Here is a 21040-nt window from a genome sequence, read left to right on the forward strand (position 1 = left end):
CCTGGGAGATACATAGAGGTGCCATAACTATCTCATTAGTGCTGGATATCACAACCCAGTTTGATAAAATATTATCCAAATAATATTTATTGGTGTAATCAGTTCTTAATTAGTGTCCATGCTATGAGATGCTACCCTCCTAAGGTCCACGTATGACGAGGGTGTCTAGACCGCTAGAGTTTTGTGCAGTTGTTGACAGATAGCAGTGAGTCTATGAACAAGGCACAATTAGCAGGCGTCTTCGCCTCTTAGAACCTGAGTCCAGGTGTGGCTATAATGTCAGCGTAAGGCTCGCTCTGGTGCAGGTCCAGGGCCTGCTGTTTCTTCAGCACCAGGAGGCAAAAGAAGGTAGCCGAGGCCTGGGAGCGACTGTTCCTCTCACACAGCGTCTGCAGGCTGAACATGGCGTTGCTTCTGCTGCTCTGAATCTATTTAGGGATGTCATCAGGACAACATAGAAAAATTTGAATTTTGTTTATAGGGGATAGGTCAGTTACGGATTGATTATATAAAGGATAAATGTCAGAAAAGCAGGGAAAATCCCATCCCAGTTTGTTATAACACAACACACAATCGCACATTGCAGCAATTTCATTTCCACCGACTGTCCCCTAATCATGTCCTTTAATCTTTTAAATCCGTCATCTGTGACTCGGTGGATTTCTGGGTCTGATTGTAATCAAGCTAAAAAGCTGACAAAGGGTAAGAATGAATGCCCTGCTGCATAGGGGTACTGAGTTCTTACTTTGAGAGTGTTTAGTAGTTCCTGTGCTCGGCTGGTCATCCTCCTCTCCTCAAAGTCATCCTGGCTGTCCACCATAGACTGTAGTTTGGTATAACAACACATTACAGAGTGTACCGTAGTACATCACACCACACAATTTTTTTAACCAATTTTTCGTGATATCCAATTGGTAGTTACAGTATTGTCCCATCGCTGCAACTCCCCTAAGGACTCCAGAGAGGCGAAGGTCGAGAGCCATGCGTCCTCCGGAACACGACCCTGCCAAGCCGCACTGCTTCTTGACACACTGTTCGCTTAACCCGGAGGACAGCCGCACCAATGTGTCAGAGGAAACACTGTCCAGCTGGCAACAGAAATCAGCTTGTAGGCGCCCGGCCCACCAAAAGGAGTCGCTAGAGCGTGATGGGACAAGGAAATCCCGGCCGGCCAAACCCTCCCATAACCCGGACGCCGCTGGGCCAATTGTGCGCCGCCTCATGGGTCTCCCGGTCACGGCTGGCTGTGACACAGCCAGGGATCGAACCCGGGTCTGTAGTAACGCCTTAGAACGCTACGCCAATCAGGAGGCCCCGTTTGTGCTTTTCTGTGTGTAAGCGTGCGTGTATGTGTGTGTTTCTGTGTGTGTATTCAATGCATGTGAAAGAACCTGTGTGTTCCATGTCACATTCGATGGAGTTTCCCTCTCCATTCCAGAAGGATGAACATGCATGGAATCCTCCAAAGGAAGCTCAGGGTGAGAAACCTCAAATCTACTCTCATCCTGAGAGACAAGAAAAAGAGAGAAAAGGAGAAAGGGGGAACAAGGAATGTTGTCAGAAAAAGTTATAGACAATGGGAAAACCTGGTTGAATAAAGGTTATATAAACACTTTTTAATGGCGAAAAAAAGCTTAGCTGGTGTTCATGTTGAACTCTTTACATGTACTGCGTCCCAGACGTCCTCAGATGGGTTGTCAGTCCCATGGTGGTGCAGAGGAGTGAGCTCCACATTGTGTCCCATTCTCTCAGGATCCATAGTCTCATGCAGGACACTGAACTCACTGGGCAGGTCGCTCACATCGCTTTCCACTGTATACACACATATAAAATGTATTAACCCAAATAGGAAACATAACAGTTCAAAGGTAATGTGAAATTCAATTCTCCCAATTTCATGAAATGTAATGACTTGTATTCTCAGACGATCATTTCTATAAAATTGTTGCTCTGTGTGAATATGACCTCCTACCCTCATGTCTCTCCTGTCTCATCTCTTCAAGGTCATCGTCATTGCCCACTCGATCTGTTTTCCCCCGAAACATATCACTGGAATAGAGCTGCAGAGGCAGAATGGGGGCAGTTGTTAAAACAAAAAATGCACTGCTGCTATACATCACTGGTTACAGATGTGAACTCAATTTCCTCACTTAAGTATGGAATCCAACATTTATATATTGAAGGCTTGACGTAAGTGGAACAACATTCTTAAGCTAAACTTGTACTTTTTAGTATAACAAATGAGATAGGAAGGCCAAGAAGATCATCAGGGACCTCAGCCACCCGAGCCTGTTCACCCCGCTACCATCCAGAAGGTGAGGTCAGTACAGGTGCATCAAAGCTGGCACCGAGACTGAAAAACAGCTTCTACCTCAAGGTCATCAGACTGTTGAATAGTCACCACTACCCGGCGTTCGCCCAGTACCCTGCCATGAACTTTAGTCGCTGTCACTAGCCGGCTACCACCGGGTTACTCTACCCTTCACCTTAGAGGCTGCTGCCCTATGTACATAGTCATGGAACACTGGTTCCTCCTGACAGAGATTGTGTAACTGAGTCAGGTTTGTAGGCCTCCTTGCTCGCACATACTTTTTCAGTTCTGCCCACAAATTTTCTATACGATTGAGGCCAGGGCTTTGTGATGGCCACTCCAATAGCTTGACTTTGTTGTCCTTAAGCCATTTTGCCACAATTTTGGAAGTATGCTTGGGGTCATTGTCCATTTGGAAGACCCATTTGCGACCAAGCTTTAACTTCCTGACTGATGTCTTGAGATGTTGCTTCAATATATCCACATTATTTTCCTACCTCACGATGCCATCTATTTTGTGAAATACACCAGTCCCTCCTGCAGCAATGCACCCCCACAACATGATGCTGCCACCCCCGTGCTTCACGGTTGGGATGGTGTTCTTCGGCTTGCAAGCCTCCCCATTTTTCCTCCCAACATAACAGTGGTCATTATGGCCAAACAGTTATATTTTTGTTTCATCAGACCAGAGGACATTTCTCCAAAAAGTACGATCTTTGTCCCCATGTGCAGTTGCAAACCGTAGTCTGGCTTTTTTATGGCGGTTTTGGAGCAGTGGCTTCTTCCTTGCTGAGCGGCCTATCAGGTTATGTCGATTTAGGACTCGTTTTACTGTGGATATAGATACTTCTGTACCGGTTTCCTCCAGCATCTTCACAAGGTCCTTTGCTGTTGTTCTGGGATTGATTTGCACTTTTCGTACCAAAGTACGTTCATCTCTAGGAGACAGAACGCGTCTCCTTCCTGAGCGGTATGACAGCTGCGTGGTCCCATGGTACCTCAGGTGTTTGGAAATTGCTCCCAAGGATGAACCAGACTTGTGGAGGTCTTGGCTGATTTCTTTTGATTTAACCATGATGTCAAGCAAAGAGACACTGAGTTTGAAGGTAGGTCTTGAAATACATCCACAGGTACACCAACAATTGACTCAAATGATATCAATTAGCCTATCAGAAGCTTCTAAAGCCATGACATTTTCTTGAATTTTCTAAGATGTTTAAAGGCACAGTCAACTTAGTGTATGTAAACTTCTGACCGCTGGAATTGTGATAGTGAATTATAAGTGAAATAATCTGTCTATAAACAATTGTTGGAAAAATGACTTGTGTCATGCACAAAGTAGATGTCCTAACCGACTTATCAAAACTATAGTTTGTTAACAAGAAATGTGTAGAGTGGTTGAAAAACGAGTTTTAATGACGCATACCTAAGTGTACGTAAACTTCCGACTTCAACTGTATATACTGTATTCTAATCAAGGCCTATCCTATTTAACTATTGCTGTACATATATTATTCTTCAAATATACTACATATTCTATTCATGTTGTCTATACATGACATCACATACAGTATATATATTTATACTGCGAACACCGACATTGCTCGTCTTAATATTTATATATTTCTTAATTCCATTCTTTTACTTTTTAGATGTGTGTGTATTGTTGTGTATTGTTAGATATTACTGCACTGTTGGAGCTATAAATGCAAGCTGCTAAATATGTTTGCAACCAATACAATTTGATTTGATTAAAGGTAAATATGTCAACCTATGATGGGACATAAGTTGATTTCACACCCTGCTTACCTGTTGAAGGTGTGGATGAATGACATGGGCACAGAGGTGACTGAAGAGCCTGTCCACCCCTCCACTCTCTTTCCATTGCATGAGTTGGTGGGTGGGTGGGGCTATGTCCAGTGGGGCAGTGAGATCTGAATAGTCAGTGAGCTGCTCCCTGATGGCCTGGTTGGACAGCTCCTTGGCCTGGTCCACCACCAGTCTCCTTCTCCTCTTCCCCTTCTTCCTCTCGAAGGTCGCTAAGGACAAACAGAAGGTTTAACTCCATTGGCTTACCTTAACTGTGCTTTTCACACTTGGGAGTTTCCACCACAGATAATAAGTAAGGTAGTGTGTTACTTATGGCTTTGATATATGATATAGGTTGTGTCCAGTTAGATAATTGTGTTTGGGGGACAGTAAGTGTGCTTTGGAGAATGGCCTTGTGGTGCCAAGATGTTGCTTGTTAGGCAGGTAAATATTTACGGGTCACAGCGACAGGCTCCAGAGCGAAGCCCTCCTCCTCATTGACCAACAGAGTCGTCTCATTCAGGACAGGGGTTGTCTCATTCAGGACAAGGCGATCCTCCTCCATGGGTACAGATGTAGGAGAGTCTGGACGACCTGCAATGCAGGGTTGTGGAATGAAGGGCATGCTGTCTCTGTCTACTATTGTGATAACAAAAAGTAGACACGGACAGCATACAATTGATTAATATTTCACTGTATAACGTAATAATGATAAAGCTCCCAATTTTGGGAAAAGTTTCAACAACGGAAAAATCTAATTTACTTCCTGCAAAGTTTACAGCAAAGTGGAATTAGCACATGAATAATGAAATTATAATTTTCCAGTATGCGTTGCCTCTTGCTGTGAGAGAGGGTGCTTCAATGCTTGCACAAAGTATAACCACAGAGATTCTAAACCCAGAGGCGCAGCATCGCGAGACTTCTGGGAACACCTCTGGGAACGCTGGTGAAACAGACCAAGCAGACCAGGCTGGGGTTTGAGAAGTCAATGAGAGAAGTGAAAAATTTACAACTAAGGAATAATTTTCCTCTAAATCAAAAGTCACAACCTAGATTTGAGCCAATGTCTTAATTAGTTGAAAACATTATTACTCCAACTCTAAAGTAGCAAACTGACACGTTTTCATTTTTGTCAAAAACAACTTTACATCAAAGGAACTGCTCGCGCAGTTCGGCACAAGACGATTGTTAGACCCGGTGACGTGTTTCTGCGCATGAGCTTAGCTAGCCAACGACGCCATGACATCGCCTACAAGCGCTACCAGGGATATCTATTGAAGAAGCAGTTTCTGCTTATCTTCATACCGTACTGTCTTTGGTAGTCTCATACAGATGTAGACGCCTTCAAATCAATCTACAATTACACTGAATATTTAGACAGGGTATAAAGTTTCCTAAAAGACTACCAAAATAAACACAAAAAATCACCTTCTTGGTTAATGTTCATGGGAGCAATCTCTGGCATCACATTTTGTGGTTCGGCTGGGAAAAGGTCCATCAAAAAAGCATTCTCACTGGAACTGTGTCACGATCGTCGTAATGTGGAAGAGAGGAGGACCAAGGCGCAGCGTGAAGTGAATACATTCTTCTATTTATTTAAGAAGAAACACTAACCAAACTAATACAAAACAACAAAACGAACGTGACGCTATATATAACAGTGCAGCCACAGGCAACTAACACATAGACAATCACCCACAATGACAAAACAGGCTACCTAAATATGGTTCCCAATCAGAGACAACGACTAACACCTGCCTCTGATTGAGAACCATATCAGGCCAAACACAGAAACAGACAAACTAGACATACAACATAGAATGCCCACTCAGATCACACCCTGACCAAACAAAACATATAAATATACAAAGCAAACTATGGTCAGGGCGTGACAAACTGGCCATGAAGTATTCAAGATTTGGAAAGGGGTTTGAGACATTGCATAGGTTTGTCTTTGAAACATTCTTGATGTTTTTATTTATTTATTTTCACCTTTATTTAACCAGGTAGGCTAGTTGAGAACAAGTTCTCATTTGCAACTGCGACCTGGCCAAGATAAAGCATAGCAATTTGACACATACAACAACACAGAGTTACACATGGAATAAACAAAACATACAGTCAATAATACAGTAGAAAAATAAGTCTATATACAATGTGAGCAAATGAGGTGAGATAAGGTAGGTAAAGGCAAAAAAAGGCCATGGTGGCGAGGTAAATACAATATAGCAAGTAAAACACTGGAATGGTAGATTTGCAGTGGAAGAATGTGCAAAGTAGAAATAGAAATAATGGGGTGCTAAGGAGCAAAATAAATAAATAAATACAGTAGGGGAAGAGGTAGTTGTTTGGGCTAAATTATAGATGGGCTATGTACAGGGGCAGTAATCTGTGCGCTGCTGTCACGTCCTGACCGTAGAGATCCTTTTTATGTCTCTTTTTGGTTGGTCAGGGCGTGAGTTTGGGTGGGCATTCTATGTCTGGTGTTCTATGTTGTCCTTGTTTTGTATTTCTATGTGTTTGGCCTGGTATGGTTCTCAATCAGAGGCAGCTGTCTATCGTTGTCTCTGATTGAGAATCATACTTAGGTAGCCTGTTCCCACCTGTGTTTGTGGGTGGTTGTTTTCTGTTTTGTGTGTTCACCTTACAGGACTGTTCGTTTATCGTTTTTTGTTGATTTTGTCAAGTGTTTCATATTTTAATTAAAATAATGAACACTTACCACGCTGCACCTTGGTCCTCCTCTCCTTCTCCAGACGACGATCGTGACAGCTGCTCTGACAGCTGGTGCTTAAAACCTGTTAGTGTGTAGGGGGCGCTATTTTCACTTTGGGAAAAAATCGTGCCCAAATGAAACGGCCTTGTACTCTATTCTAGATCGTACAATATGCATATTATTATTACTATTGGATAGAAAACACTCAAGTTTCGAAAAACTGTTTGAATTATATCTGTGAGTAAAACAGAACTCATTTTGCAGCAAACTTTCAGACAGGAAGTGAAAAATCTGAAATCGAGGCTCTGTTCCAGGGCCTGCCTATTCAACTGGCTTATATCTAACGATATACATGCACTTCATACGCCTTCCACTAGATGTCAACAGGCAGTGGGAGGTGAAATGGGGTGTCTAGCTTGATCTGAGGTCGAACAAGAACTTTTGGAGTGACAGGTCTGGAAATTTCATTGTCTTCGAAGGCGCGAGAAGGAACCCCAGATTGCCTTCTGAAAAGCGTTCGGTATACACGGCTAATATCTCCGGCTCTGATTTTATTTGATACATGTGATAATATCATCGTAAAGTATGTTTTTTCAACCGAGTTTTATCAGATTATTCAACGTTTATCGGGACTTTGAGTTTTTCGTTGTTTGCGTCGAGAGAAGATGGACATGTTCGCGCCACTTGGCTAGCTAAGGTTGCTAATTCGACAGGAGAAAAGGACATTCTAAAACCAAACAACGATTTATTCTAGACCAAGGACTCCTTGTACAAGATTCTGATGGAAGCTCAACAAAAGTAAGAACAATTTATGATGTTATTTTATATTTTTGTGTGAAATGTTTAGTCCTATTCTCTGCCCTTTTAGCGGGCGCTGTCTCGCAATAACGCAAGCTGTATGTCGTACTAAAGTTATTTAAAAAAAATCTAACACAGCGGTTGCATTAAGAACCAGTGTATCTTTCATTTGCCATACAACAAGTATTTTTATGTAAAGTTTATGATGAGTTATTTGGTCAGATTAGGTGAGTGTCAGAAATATATCCGGACATTCTGGGAAAAAGTTGCTACATTTTCACAATGTATAACCACGGTTTTCAGCTCTAAATATGCACATTTCGCTGTAAAACACTTTAAAAAATAAGAAATATTGGCTGGATTCACAAGATGTTTATCTTTCATTTGCTGTACACCATATATTTTTCATAAATGTTTTATGATGAGTATTTATGTATTTCACGTTGCTCTCTGTAATTATTCTGGCTGCTTCGGTGCTATTTGTGATTGTAGCTGCAATGTAAAACTATGATTTATACCTCAAATATGCACATTTTTCGAACAAAACATAAATGTATTGTGTAACATGTTATAAGACTGTCATCTGATGAAGTTGTTTCTTGGTTAGTGACTAATTATATCTATATTTTGTCGTTTTTTTTTTTAAAGCTACCTATGCGGTGGATAAATAGCGTTGTGTGTTTGGCTATTGTGGTGAGCTAACATAAATATATTGTGTTTTCACTGTAAAACATTTTAAAAATCGGACATGTTGGCTGGATTCACAAGATGTTTATCTTTCATTTGCTGTATTGGACTTGTTAATGTGTGGAAGTTAAATATTTCTAAAAAATATTTTTTGAATTTCGCGCTCTGCGAAGGCAGCGGAATGTTGTGGGTGTTCCGCTAGCGGAACCCCGGGGCGAGAAAGGTTAAAGCTAGTGAGGGAGATAAGTGTTTCCAGCTTCAGAGATTTTTGCAGTTTGTTCCAGTCATTGGCAGCAGAGAACTGGAAGGAAAGACGACCAAAGGAGGAATTGGCTTTGGGGGTGACCAGTGAGATATACCTGCTGGAGCACGTGCTACGAGTGGGTGCTGCTATGGTGACCAGTGAGCTGAGATAAGGCGGGGCTTTACCTAGTAGAGACTTGTAGATAACCTGTAGCCAGTGGGTTTGGCGACGAGTATGAAGCGAGGGCCAACCAATGAGAGCGTACAGGTCGCATTGGTGGGTAGTGTATGGGGCTTTGGTGACAAAACGGATGGCACTGTGATAGACTGCATCCAGTTTGTTGAGTAGAGTGTTGGAGGCTATTTTATAGATGACATCACTGAAGTCGAGGATCGGTAGGATGGTCAGTTTTACGAGGGTATGTTTGGCAGCATGAGTGAAGGATGCTTTGTTGCGATAAAGGAAGCCGATTCTAGATTTAATTTTGGATTGGAGATGCTTAATGTGAGTCTGGAAGGAGAGTTTACAGTCTAACCAGACACCTAGGTATTTGTAGTTGTCCAGAGTAGTGATGCTGGACGGGCGAGCACGTGCGAGCAGTGATCGATTGAATAGCATGCATTTAGTTTTACTTGCGTTTAAGAGCAGTTGGAGGCCACGGAAGGAGAGTTGTATGGCATTGAAGCTCGTCTCGAGGTTAGTTAAAAGTGTCCAAAGAGGGGCCAGAAGTATACAGAATGGTGTCGTCTGCGTAGAGGTGTATCAGAGAATCACCAGCAGCAAGAGCAACATCATTGATGTATAAAGAGAAGAGAGTCGGCCCGAGGATTGAACCCTGTGGCACCCCCATAGAGACTACCAGAGGTCCGGACAACAGGCCCGCCGATTTGACAGACTGAACTCTATCAGAGAAGTAGTTGGTAAACCAGGCAAGGCAATAATTTGAGAAACCAAGGCTGTCGAGTCTGCCAATAAGAATGTGGTGATTGACAGACTCGAAAGCCTTGGCCAGGGCGATGAATACGGCTGCGCAGTAATGTCTCTTATCGATGTGTTCAGATGTGCAACAGATATGTTATCTTCAAGTGAATCTGCTGCTAAAAATCCAGGTCGGGACATTACCCAAGATGTCAATGCCTTTGTCCTCGTCGCCAAAAGTATCTCCGTGCTCAGGAAACTCACATCTAACATGCCCCCTTGGTGAGACTGGGTCTCATCACCTACAAATATTAGACACAGAGTAAGTCAGAGTAAGTTACTGACAGCAATGTGAGTGGAGGAGAGAAAGGTGCGCTATGGTGAGAAGGAAAATAACATTGAAAGAGACACAGGCAGGCACTGTAGAGTAGCAACCCTAACCCTTACCAAAGTCATCAAATGTGAGAAAGCTATTTCCAAAATCCTCTTTGAGGGTGATGTCCTCTGTTCGGCACTGATTCAGTGAAAAATGGTCCACAACACCTATGGCACTAGGGTCAGAGGGGAGAGAAAATAAATTACTTTTCGATATAAACATCATAAATACTGCTACGTGAAGCCTCCACACCCCCATGATCTATTGAAAATAGGGATGCACGATATCGGTGAACATATATCTGCCGATGTGCAAAACTGATGTCAAAGCTGACGTGCATACCTATATAAAGTAAGTACATGACTAACGACGCCACGTCATGGGTGATGTTTGACTGGTTGAGCACCGGTACACACTACCAAGTGCGCTATTTTTCAGATGTTGCCCGTTGCCGTACTGGAGTTACACAGTAATAGCATCACTGCTATTAGCTTCACGATAAACTGTCATATTATTGTTAGGATTTATGTTTATGCACTATAGCCCGCTAGCATATTGTTTGAAGATGAATATTGTTTTGTTACACACACACACAAACAATACAGATGTGTGTGTAGGTGTGTAAAGACTGACCAACATTGAGTGACAGGCCATAAAAGCTGTGGTCAATCTGGCGAGGGGAGGGGTGCATATCTCTAAGCCAACCAGGGAGGGTAGATTACTGGACAATACCATATTAGGAACTGTTTGAGTGTAGCATCGGGGAAGACACAAGACGGATCTAATCTACCCAAAAACCAGATGTGGACAGAGAGCACTAAGGGACTTGGACAAGTTCGAGTGCCAGCATAGGCTGAGCAAAGTTGGAACCGCGCTCAGCCTCTACTGTGATAGGCCAACAGACGCGTTGGAACTACGTCATCACGGTATAAGAACAGCTGTTTACGTACTTCCTGCCAGTTCCCTGTTCTACCCTGCGCGGAGATACAGTGAACCCGTATATACGAAAATTGCATTTACCATTTATCGCTTGAGTTTAATTAAAATACTTTAAATATATTCGGTGACTCTGAATCACATTTTGTCCTGATACCAGATTTGAACTGACGCAAATTTCTTTCATGGTGATCCCCGACGGTGATCTGGTAAAAGGAACGCTGGACATTGGCGTACCAGCCAATTGGCACTGACTGTCGTCAGACGACGTGTCTCACAAAACAGGACCGGTCTACTAAAAAGGTAAGCAGATACCTATTGTATAAAATACTAAAGTTCTGCATATTGGCATTATCCAAATTTATTTGTGAGATACAAGTCTGATGTAAGTTACCAAATTTAACGTTCTATCTAGTATATAAACAATATCATACCGAGAGTGGTAAATGCAATTTAATTTGATCAAAATCATTCAAAGATGCAATGTGTAAATGAAATGTACTGTGTGAATGTGAAGACATGAGTGTGGGAAATATGAGAATAGTTGGGGACTAATGAGGTTAAATTACCATATGATAGCGAATGCAATGCACTGAGTAGAACAGAGATCTACTAATTTGTGTGAGAATAGGTCGGCGAACCTATTGTGCATGTGAGGTGTGAGGTAAACGTGGATATAACGGCGAAGGTTGTGTCTAATAAGAAAGATAAGTTTGCCGTGTAATTGTGGTGCATTGGGTATTTAGTCGGCGCACTAATACCAAGAATGAATGTTTTAAAAGGAAGTGTCAGGGACACAGTTCATATGGGACAATTTGCCTAGCGCATGAAAGTACATTGAATATTTCAGATGGAGACTGTATATTCCTAGGGGATCCACATTGCAGAATTGAGTGTATTAAAAAGGTAGATTTAGGTTGATCATTTAAAATAAGATACAACATTAGGTTGATCATTTAAAATAATTTACAAACACATACACATTTAAGTGCACAACATAGAATGTCATCAGGAGTTGAGAAAGTTGAAAAGTTGATTTTACTTTTACGATAGTTTTGGTGCAAAACTCATTTGGAGTATGGGGTATGTTTTTGCCTAGAGGCAGGAATAAGAGTTAGTTTTGGGGTTGGATACTAATTTTCAGGGTAAGTTGCTAGAGGCAAGTGATTTGTTGTGGAATAACGTAAAACTGCGACAGTACTTGGGATACACAATAACGTTATGCAAATGGATTTGACCGTTGTTCAGGTACACTCTTTACTGTACTTCTGGCAGTATAATTTTGATTAAGAGATGTTGATTGATGTTGTAAATTCTATTCAAGATCCAACATTAGTGATACAATGGTGATAAATTGGTTTTGGTTTATCGAAGCAATGATGTTGTGACTGAGGAAGGGACAGAGAAAATAGTTTGTCATTTAGAGGGAAAATGCGTGCATTATAGCTTTGAGCCACTTTTCAGAAGTTGTTAAAAGTTCCAAATAGAATTTTAAAAGTAGCTGAATATCGTCAGGGTAGTCTAAAAAGATGCTAAAAACTAGCAACAAAAATGCTAGGTGGCCATCACAGATATTTTGCTATAAGATAGGAAGGTCAGAATAGTTTAAATCGTAAAAGTTTATGATAGCTAATGTTAAAGGGACAGTTATAACTACTAGGTTTTGTTTGTAGTAAACGTTTGGGTTAGAGGGGATTTCTAAATTTCCCAGCGAAAAAATATCTTAAAGGTATACACACACATAAAAGTGGGGGTATGAATTCCAAAAGTGACTTTTTCAGTGTGGTTTGATCAGCCTCATTGAAAAACCATTTGAATTGAGAATATAAGGGCCTTGGCGTTTGAGTTTAAGGTAATTTGATAGAACAAATTGGTGATATTAATATTAGGGATAGTAGTGAAGGTGAAAAGTCACTAGAGGGCACCATTGGACATTTTAAGCTGATTTTAAGCATATGGGCCTAAAAACACAATGAAGACTTGGTTGGTTTCAGGAACTAAGGGGCAGCACTGATAACTCTTAAAGTAGATAAGACACTTGACAGAGAATTGTTAGATTTGTGCCAGTATTGATACAAGGGCGGAGCCATGTATCAAAAGGGGGATGGAATAGGACACGTTGTGGTGTGGCCTATTAGTTAAACATTTCTAGAGATGGTTGACTAGGATAATAATGGATGACATTCTAGCTAATCAGATAGAACAGATAGAATGACAGAGGTTCTAGCAGAACACATTAAAATACTGTTAATTAACCAAACCCGTATGTCCAAGATTTTATGCTCTACAGGAGAACTACAGGAGGTGATTACCCACATGAACGGGCCAGGGGACTGGGTCTGAGTCCAATCACTAAAGAAAAAGGACTGGAAGCAGCCACGGTGGGAGGGGTCATACCAAGCACTCCTGGTGACTGCATTCGCAGTGAGAATAACTGAAAGAACTACCTGGGTTCATATCACACAATACAAGAGGGTAGGACACACTGACACTGCCGAATGATCACAGAGTTAAGGAGAAGAACCGTAGCTAATAAAGTTCGGGGGTCAACTCCTTAATGAAGATTTCCCTGACCCCGCCCTCTCATCACTGTGTACGTTCATAGAAGTGAAAGTGTGGCTTGGCCTCTGGCTGATGATGTGTTCTCTGGGAGAGGGTGGGGCTTTACAGGACTGCTGGTCGTTCTGAGCTGTCTGATTGGGATACGATGGGGATGGTTACCGTCACAGTACTGCCAAAACCACCACCAGTTCCAACAGGCCAAGGCCAGGTTCAGCCGAACTCCTCCACCACTTCAAGACCGTGTTCCACATCATCACCTAAGCTCTCCAATCCGGTACAGGTAATAAATGTAAAGGATATATCAGACAGTGACCAATTGGGGACTGAAACTGGATATGAGGGTAGGGAGAACATGTGGTTAGCCTATATGAGATACACCGCCAAAACACTTAATAGAAAAGACTGTGTGATCTGTGGACATGCTAGACCTGTTCTGGCTACTCACCCATTTGCCCTAAACAAGTGGGGAGGTTGGATGTGCATATTGGAGCGTTTTTACCATAAGCTAAATTCGACCCTGTGTAAAGCTCTGAGTCTTGTGTTCCCAGAAGTCCCTCCCCAGAAGGCACCGTGGGGAGTTAAAGCATATGGGGGAAATTACAGCTGTATCACTGGTACAGGTAGGGGTATAGACTTTGGGAGGCTCCCTACTGCTGACTGCATCACTAATGTCACTATTAATGCCACCTGGCCCGTTGAAGGGCTGAACCAAACTAGAGGTGTTGCTGATGTATGGTGGATGTGTGGACCTGTCAGGCGGTTGACCTCCATTTTGAAAGGAGACTGGCAGGGCACATGTGCTTTGGCCAGTCTGATAACACCATTGACTATTATTGAGGTTACAGCTAACCAACTCCTGGGAGCTACACATGACAGAGGCGCGGGACCAACCCAGGAGACGGCAGAAACGTGACGCTCCTTGGTCCGAGGGTACAGATAACATCCACACCAACCTGTTGGGGGTCCCAATAGGGGTCCCCCACGAATTCCAGGCATTAAACAGAAATGATGGTCTGTGGCATTTGTTGCCCATTATTGGCCCAGCTATTGTTGATGCTAAGCAAACTGCCTGGATCAATTATATTTACTATAATCAACAATGAGTTACCTACACCACACCGCACTTAAGGGGATGGCTGAACAATTGAATGCCACCTCTCAAACCGCTAGACAAAATAGGCTAGCACTAGACATGATTCTGGCCAACCAGGGAGGTGTTTGTAAGATGTTTGGAAAACAGTGTTGTACGTTTATTCCTAATAATACCAGTCCAAATGGGAGCATTTCAAAAGCTCTGAGCGGGTTGGAAAAGTTATCTGTGGAGATAAAGGGTTTTGCAGGTGTGGAGGAGGATGGACTGTTCCCCTGGCTGGATGGTTGGTTTGGTAAGTACACTGCATTGATGGTTACTGGATTTCTGACCCTAGTAGTTGTATTCCTTATGTTAATGTGTTGTGCTGCTTGAATCATACCTTGTTTGAAGAAATCTATTACAGATGGAGCAAAGGCTTCTGGTATGATGCCTTTGCTTGATGCTCCGGATGGAGATGCTGATGCTGAATCAAACTACAGGAGAAAGATGGGTCTGACTAAGGATGACCCTTGGTTTGTTTTGGGTGAGGTTGTCGTATAAAAATAAAATAAAAAATAATAATAATTTAAAAAAACAATATACTTTTTATCCAGGTCATTACGTTTGTCCTCCCTGTTGTGAAGGTTTGAAGTTCCCGGGTGGCAAGGAGCCCACCTGGTACAAGATGTATAGAGGGAGAGACCAGAGGGTTTAATTTTTTTAATATATATTCTGTATGTAATCATGTTGTTGTGATGACACCCTTGGGGGTGTCAAAAGGGGGAATCGAAAACCCCACCAATGTTTTTTTATATTTTTTATATTGTTTTGCATAAAAATGATACATTTCATGAAAATAACTATCCTCCTAGGTTGAAGGTTTCAAGTTCCTGGGTTCAACGACAACCCAGTATATGGATATATAAGTTGGTTACACCCCATGAGGGTGTAAAAAGGGGGAAATTGTTAGGATTTATGTTTATGCACTATAGCCCGCTAGCATATTGTTTGAAGATGAATATTGTTTTGTTACACACACACAAACAATACAGATGTGTAGGTGTGTAAAGACTGACCAACATTGAGTGACAGGCCATAAAAGCTGTGGTCAATCTGGAGAGGGGAGGGGTGCATATCTCTAAGCCAACCAGGGAGGGTAGATTACTGGACAATACCATATTAGGAACTGTTTGAGTGTAGCATCGGGGAAGACACAAGACGGATCTAATCTACCCAACAACCAGATGTGGACAGAGAGCACTAAGGGACTTGGACAAGTTCGAGTGCCAGCATAGGCTGAGCAAAGTTGGAACCGCGCTCAGCCTCTACTGTGATAGGCCAACAGACGCGTTGGAACTACGTCATCACGGTATAAGAACAGCTGTTTACGTACTTCCTGCCAGTTCCCTGTTCTACCCTGCGCGGAGATACAGTGAACCCGTATATACGAAAATTGCATTTACCATTTATCGCTTGAGTTTAATTAAAATACTTAAAATATATTCAGTGACTCAATCACATTTTGTCCTGATACCAGATTTGAACTGACGCAAATCTCTTTCATTATGGAACGCCGTTTGGGTCTTTTGAGTGTCAAAAAAGATAAAGCTGTACAAAAAAGTCTGCAAACAAGCAAACACCGGCCATGAACGATGTGTTTACAATACCGCGTTGGTAATAAAGCATCATTTGTTCGACCGTAACTTCTGGTGTAGCTAGCTTTAGCTTGGTACCTAGCTAGCACCCATACAACCAGCCTGAAAACAATGACCAGTAGAAACTGCAGTCGTTTTCATTATTCTTAGCAATGATTTAGGAATCCTTATGAGTAACTATAAGCTAGGTTGCCACTTGTTGTTCGCCTATTGAAATTGAACTTCAGTTCATGAAAATAAATAAACTCAGCAAAAAGAGAAACGTCCATTTTCCTGGACCCTGTCTTTCAAAGATAATTCGTAAAAATCAAAATAACTTCACAGATCTTCATTGTAAAGGGTTTAAACACGGTTTCCCATGCTTCTTCAATGAACCATAAACAATTACTGAACATGCACCTGTGGAACGGTCGTTAAGACACTAACAGCTTACAGAAGGTAGATAATTAAGGTCACAGTTATTTCTGTAGTCACATGTCTATGGAACTTGTTCAGTTTATGTCTCAGTTGTTGAATCTTATGTTCATACAAATATTTACACATGTTATGTTTGCTGAAAATAAACGCAGTTGACAGTGAGAGGACGTTTCTTTTTTTGCTGAATCTAGCTAGCCAGCTACTTAACCTTGTTGCCCAAAGCTAACGTTATAAGCAGCCAGCTAGCTTCATCTGGCTAGTGAGGCTGACCGGGTTATGTGTTGTGAAGCTAGCCACAATAAGGATCAGGCACAATAGTGGAATTTTTCGGTTTGCTTTCAAAATAAAAGTGTCATTGACAGTGATGCAAATGAATACAAATAGTATAATTATACCATACTTTTATTTTGAAGACTAAACGCAAAGTCCACTATTGTGGCTAATCCTTATTGTGGCTAGTTTCACATAGATGGGTCCGCCCACCATTAATCAAATAAGAACTGTCTTATAAATGAGGGTTATTTTAGATGATGACACCTAGCTATATAGTTAGCTAGCTAACTATAGCTACTGAAACAGATTATGTAGTTTTGCTATGTTTTTGGCGAAGAACATTGTTTGCATCCATGAGCTAGCTTTTTTTATGACCAGCACTGTAGATGCGCGAGACAACTTTACCAGCATCATAGCATACGTATCGATGAATCATTGGGACATATGAAATACGAGTGATAGTGTAATCAATGTGTAATAACTACGTAAAAAATGTATGAAAGCGTTAAATGATTATGTGATGTGCAATCATATTCAGGTCCTGATTGGTCAACAAGTGTTATTTGACACGCAAAGACCCAAACGGCGTTCCATAGAAATCCTGGTTGAGAATGAAACGACTGAACGAATTAACAACGAAACAGCACAGCAAGTAAGTGAAAGAAATTGGTTTAGATGATGTTTTACTGGTAATGGGGACATATGTAAATGCCAACAAAATAACTTTTTGGTAAATGTGATGTGTGTAACCTTTTATTTAACTAGGCAAGTCAGTTAAGAACAAATTCTTATTTACAATGACAGCCTACCCCGGCAAAACCCGGATGAAGCTGGGCCAATTGTGCGGCGCCCTATGGGACTCCCAATCACGGCAGGATGTAATACAGTCTGGATTCGAACCAGGGACTGTAGTGACGCCTCTTGCACTGAGATGCAGTGCCTTAGACTGCTGCGTCCATGTGTGTATGTTAACTATTTAACTATTTAACTGTACTAGAATGCTTAAAAGGCTGCAATTCTTTTTTATATCGGTATCAGGTTTTTTGGCAAGGAAAATATTGGATATCGGTATCGGGCAAAAATGTAATATCGGTGCATCACTAATTGAAACACTGACACTAGCCTTAATGGCGTAGGGCCTATTGGGAACATACATTTTGGTTTTGAATGTGAGTGAGTTAAATGAGGAGAGAAAGGAAAACAAAAGTACTTTGTGTCTGGTAGCTGGGAATCGAAGTCAGTGAAATCCTCCATCAACGTGATGGCTTTAAGTGTGGCCTCCAGTCCTTCAACAGGCATGGCAGTCTGTCCTAATGGTGACATAAATAAATGTATAATTTTATACAAGACTTCAACTGATATATGTTTCCAATTATCAGAATATCATGGAGATCCTGTCTTTAAAATGCAGGGTTCTACACAAAGCATGTAAGAGGGCTGCTGTGCCACCTTGTAGACTGGCTGCAGCACCAGGTTGTAAAAAAAGTTTAAATAATTTTTTTGTTAAATATAAATATACATATATATACTTTATTTGTTATCATTTTAGGCCAGGCACCAGACCCTAATATGGTATAATTTGCTCTAGATTGCAGCACCTTGAAATGTTGACATTGACAACGCAAAAAGGATACTTGGCTAACCTGGTCTGAAGGCTACTTTAATTTTGACAACAGCGTCATTGCAGTCAGCAAGTAGATATTTGGCTTTTCTGAAGTATATCCTCACTACTCCCAGGAGTAGGTGGCCAAAAGTCCGCAAGCCGATCTTTGCCTTGTGAGGATCTGTGTTTATTGCACTATAACCCAATACTATAACACATGTGATTGAATATTAGCAACTGTTGGTCTGGGTTCCTGTGTGTGTGCTGGAAGTAACATTTTGCCCCAGATAAGTGTGCTGAGAAGCTGTGGTTAACCTTGAGCGAGAACAGTATGCTTTCTATGCAGGTGCAAATAGCTCAAACAATGTTACAGAACTGTCTGACCTCAGTCTCTAGGGTGTGGGAGCGTAATCTACACAGCAACAGCGCCGGACACCAAGGAGCGCCAAGAGGCTGGGACCAGCCTGAGTGCCGGCGATAGGCTGAGCAAGTTTAAACCACGCTCAGCCTCTACTGTGATAGGCCAACAGACGGGTTGGAACTACGTCTATCACAGTATAAGAACAGCTGTTTACTTACATCCTGTTAGTTCTCTGCTTTACCCTGCGTGGTGATACAGTGAACCCGTATATACGAAAATTGCATTTACCATTTATCGCTTGAGTTTAATAAAAATACTTAAAGTATATTCGGTGACTCTGAATCACATTTTATCCTGATACCAGATTTGTATTGACGCAATCCTTCACAGCCTTGAGATAATTGCACACAAGCACAGAGACATAAAAATAGACAGAGGGGCAAGCCTAAGTCGGGCTATATCATATATTATAGATGATGTGCTCATTGTGTGGCTACAGGTATGTGGTGAGCTGTATCAGAAACAATTTCATATACTTTGAGACATATAACGTTATAGCTATGGCCATGAAACCGAAACCTGAAAGGCAAGGTATTATTCATTGGATAACGGAGTAAGTTTTTTTGAGCCCTCTCCTGTACTCCCTGTTCACCCACGACTGCGTGGCCATGCACGCCTCCAACTCAATCATCAAGTTTGCGGACGACACTACAGTGGTAGGCTTGATTACCAACAACGACGAGACGGCCTACAGGGAGGAGGTGAGGGCCCTCGGAGTGTGGTGTCAGGAAAATAACCTCACACTCAACGTCAACAAAACAAAGGAGATGATTGTGGACTTCAGGAAACAGCAGAGGGAGCACCCCCCTATCCACATCGACGGGACAGTAGTGGAGAAGGTGGAAAGTTTTAAGTTCCTCGGTGTACACATCACGGACAAACTGAATTGGTCCACCCACACAGACAGCGTTGTGAAGAAGGCACAGCAGCGCCTCTTCAACCTCAGGAGGCTGAAGAAATTCGGCTTGTCACCAAAAGCACTCACAAACTTCTACAGATGCACAATCGAGAGCATCCTGTCGGGCTGTATCACCGCCTGGTACGGCAACTGCTCCGCCCAAAACCGTAAGGCTCTCCAGAGGGTAGTGAGGTCTGCACAACGCATCACCGGGGGCAAACTACCTGCCCTCCAGGACACCTACACCACCCGATGTCACAGGAAGGCCATAAAGATCATCAAGGACAACAACCACCCAAGCCACTGCCTGTTCACCCCGCTATCATCCAGAAGGCGAAGTCAGTACAGGTGCATCAAAGCAGGGACCGAGAGACTGAAAAACAGCTTCTATCTCAAGGCCATCAGACTGTTAAACAGCCACCACTAACATTTAGTGGCCGCTGCCAACATACTGACTCAACTCCAGCCACTTTAATAATGGGAATTGATGGAAATTATGTAAAAATATACCACTAGCCACTTTAAACAATGCCACTTAATATAATGTTTACATACCCTACATTACTCATCTCATATGTATATGTATATACTGTACTCTATATCATCTACTGCATCTTGCCATCTTTATGTAATACATGTATCACTAGCCACTTTAAACTATGCCACTTTATGTTTACATACCCTACATTACTCATCTCATATGTATATACTGTACTCTATACCATCTACTGCATCTTGCCTATGCCGTTCTGTACCATCACTCATTCATATATCTTTATGTACATATTCTTTATCCCTTTACACATGTGTGTATAAGGTAGTAGTTGTGGAATTGTTAGGTTAGATTACTTGTTGGCTATTACTGCATTGTCGGAACTAGAAGCACAAGCATTTCGCTACACTCGCATTAACATCTGCTAACCATGTGTATGTGACAAATAAAATTTGATTTGATTTGAAGTTACTGTAGACAAAAAGAACATGGTGAGCTAACTCAGTCAGAGGCAAATACATTTTATCTCCCTGTTCATATATTTTGGAAGACAAAACAAAGTGTACTGTTACCTGTGGGGAGATTATGTGTTTGATGGTGCTCTCCAAATTGCATTCAAACACATGAGTTTTTGTGATTTTGCGTACCCAATGAGCTGCTAGCCAGATTTTGGCCAGAGGCCCGCGCTTGGAAGTGAAGAGCTGAGTGTAGAACATCATGGTCAAAGCCTTGGTGGTCTATCTGGTCCTCACTGTTGATATTGCTGCGGGTTTGGTTTGATAATACAATACATGTGGTTAATTTTATATAGGATACGGCACAATTCACTTGCAAAATATTTGTTTAACAAG

General features: G+C 41.9%; 1 protein-coding gene across 1 annotated transcript; it reads right to left on the reverse strand.

Annotated features, from left to right (window-relative positions):
* Positions 1 to 248: 248 nt before the first annotated feature.
* rad21l1 (RAD21 cohesin complex component like 1) lies at positions 249 to 20905 on the reverse strand. The gene is made up of 12 exons (XM_039007395.1): positions 20762 to 20905; positions 18418 to 18547; positions 17985 to 18084; positions 9931 to 10034; positions 9748 to 9785; positions 5018 to 5090; positions 4577 to 4714; positions 4121 to 4350; positions 1973 to 2060; positions 1670 to 1812; positions 746 to 823; positions 249 to 428 (listed from the first exon to the last, which is right to left on the reverse strand). The coding sequence occupies exons 1-12, from the start codon at positions 20903 to 20905 to the stop codon at positions 249 to 251; spliced, it is 1446 nt and encodes a 481-aa protein (XP_038863323.1).
* Between the last annotated feature and the right edge of the window lie 135 nt (positions 20906 to 21040).

The sequence above is a fragment of the Salvelinus namaycush genome, chromosome 14 (genome assembly GCF_016432855.1).
Source record: "Salvelinus namaycush isolate Seneca chromosome 14, SaNama_1.0, whole genome shotgun sequence".
In the NCBI taxonomy this organism is placed as follows: domain Eukaryota; kingdom Metazoa; phylum Chordata; class Actinopteri; order Salmoniformes; family Salmonidae; genus Salvelinus; species Salvelinus namaycush.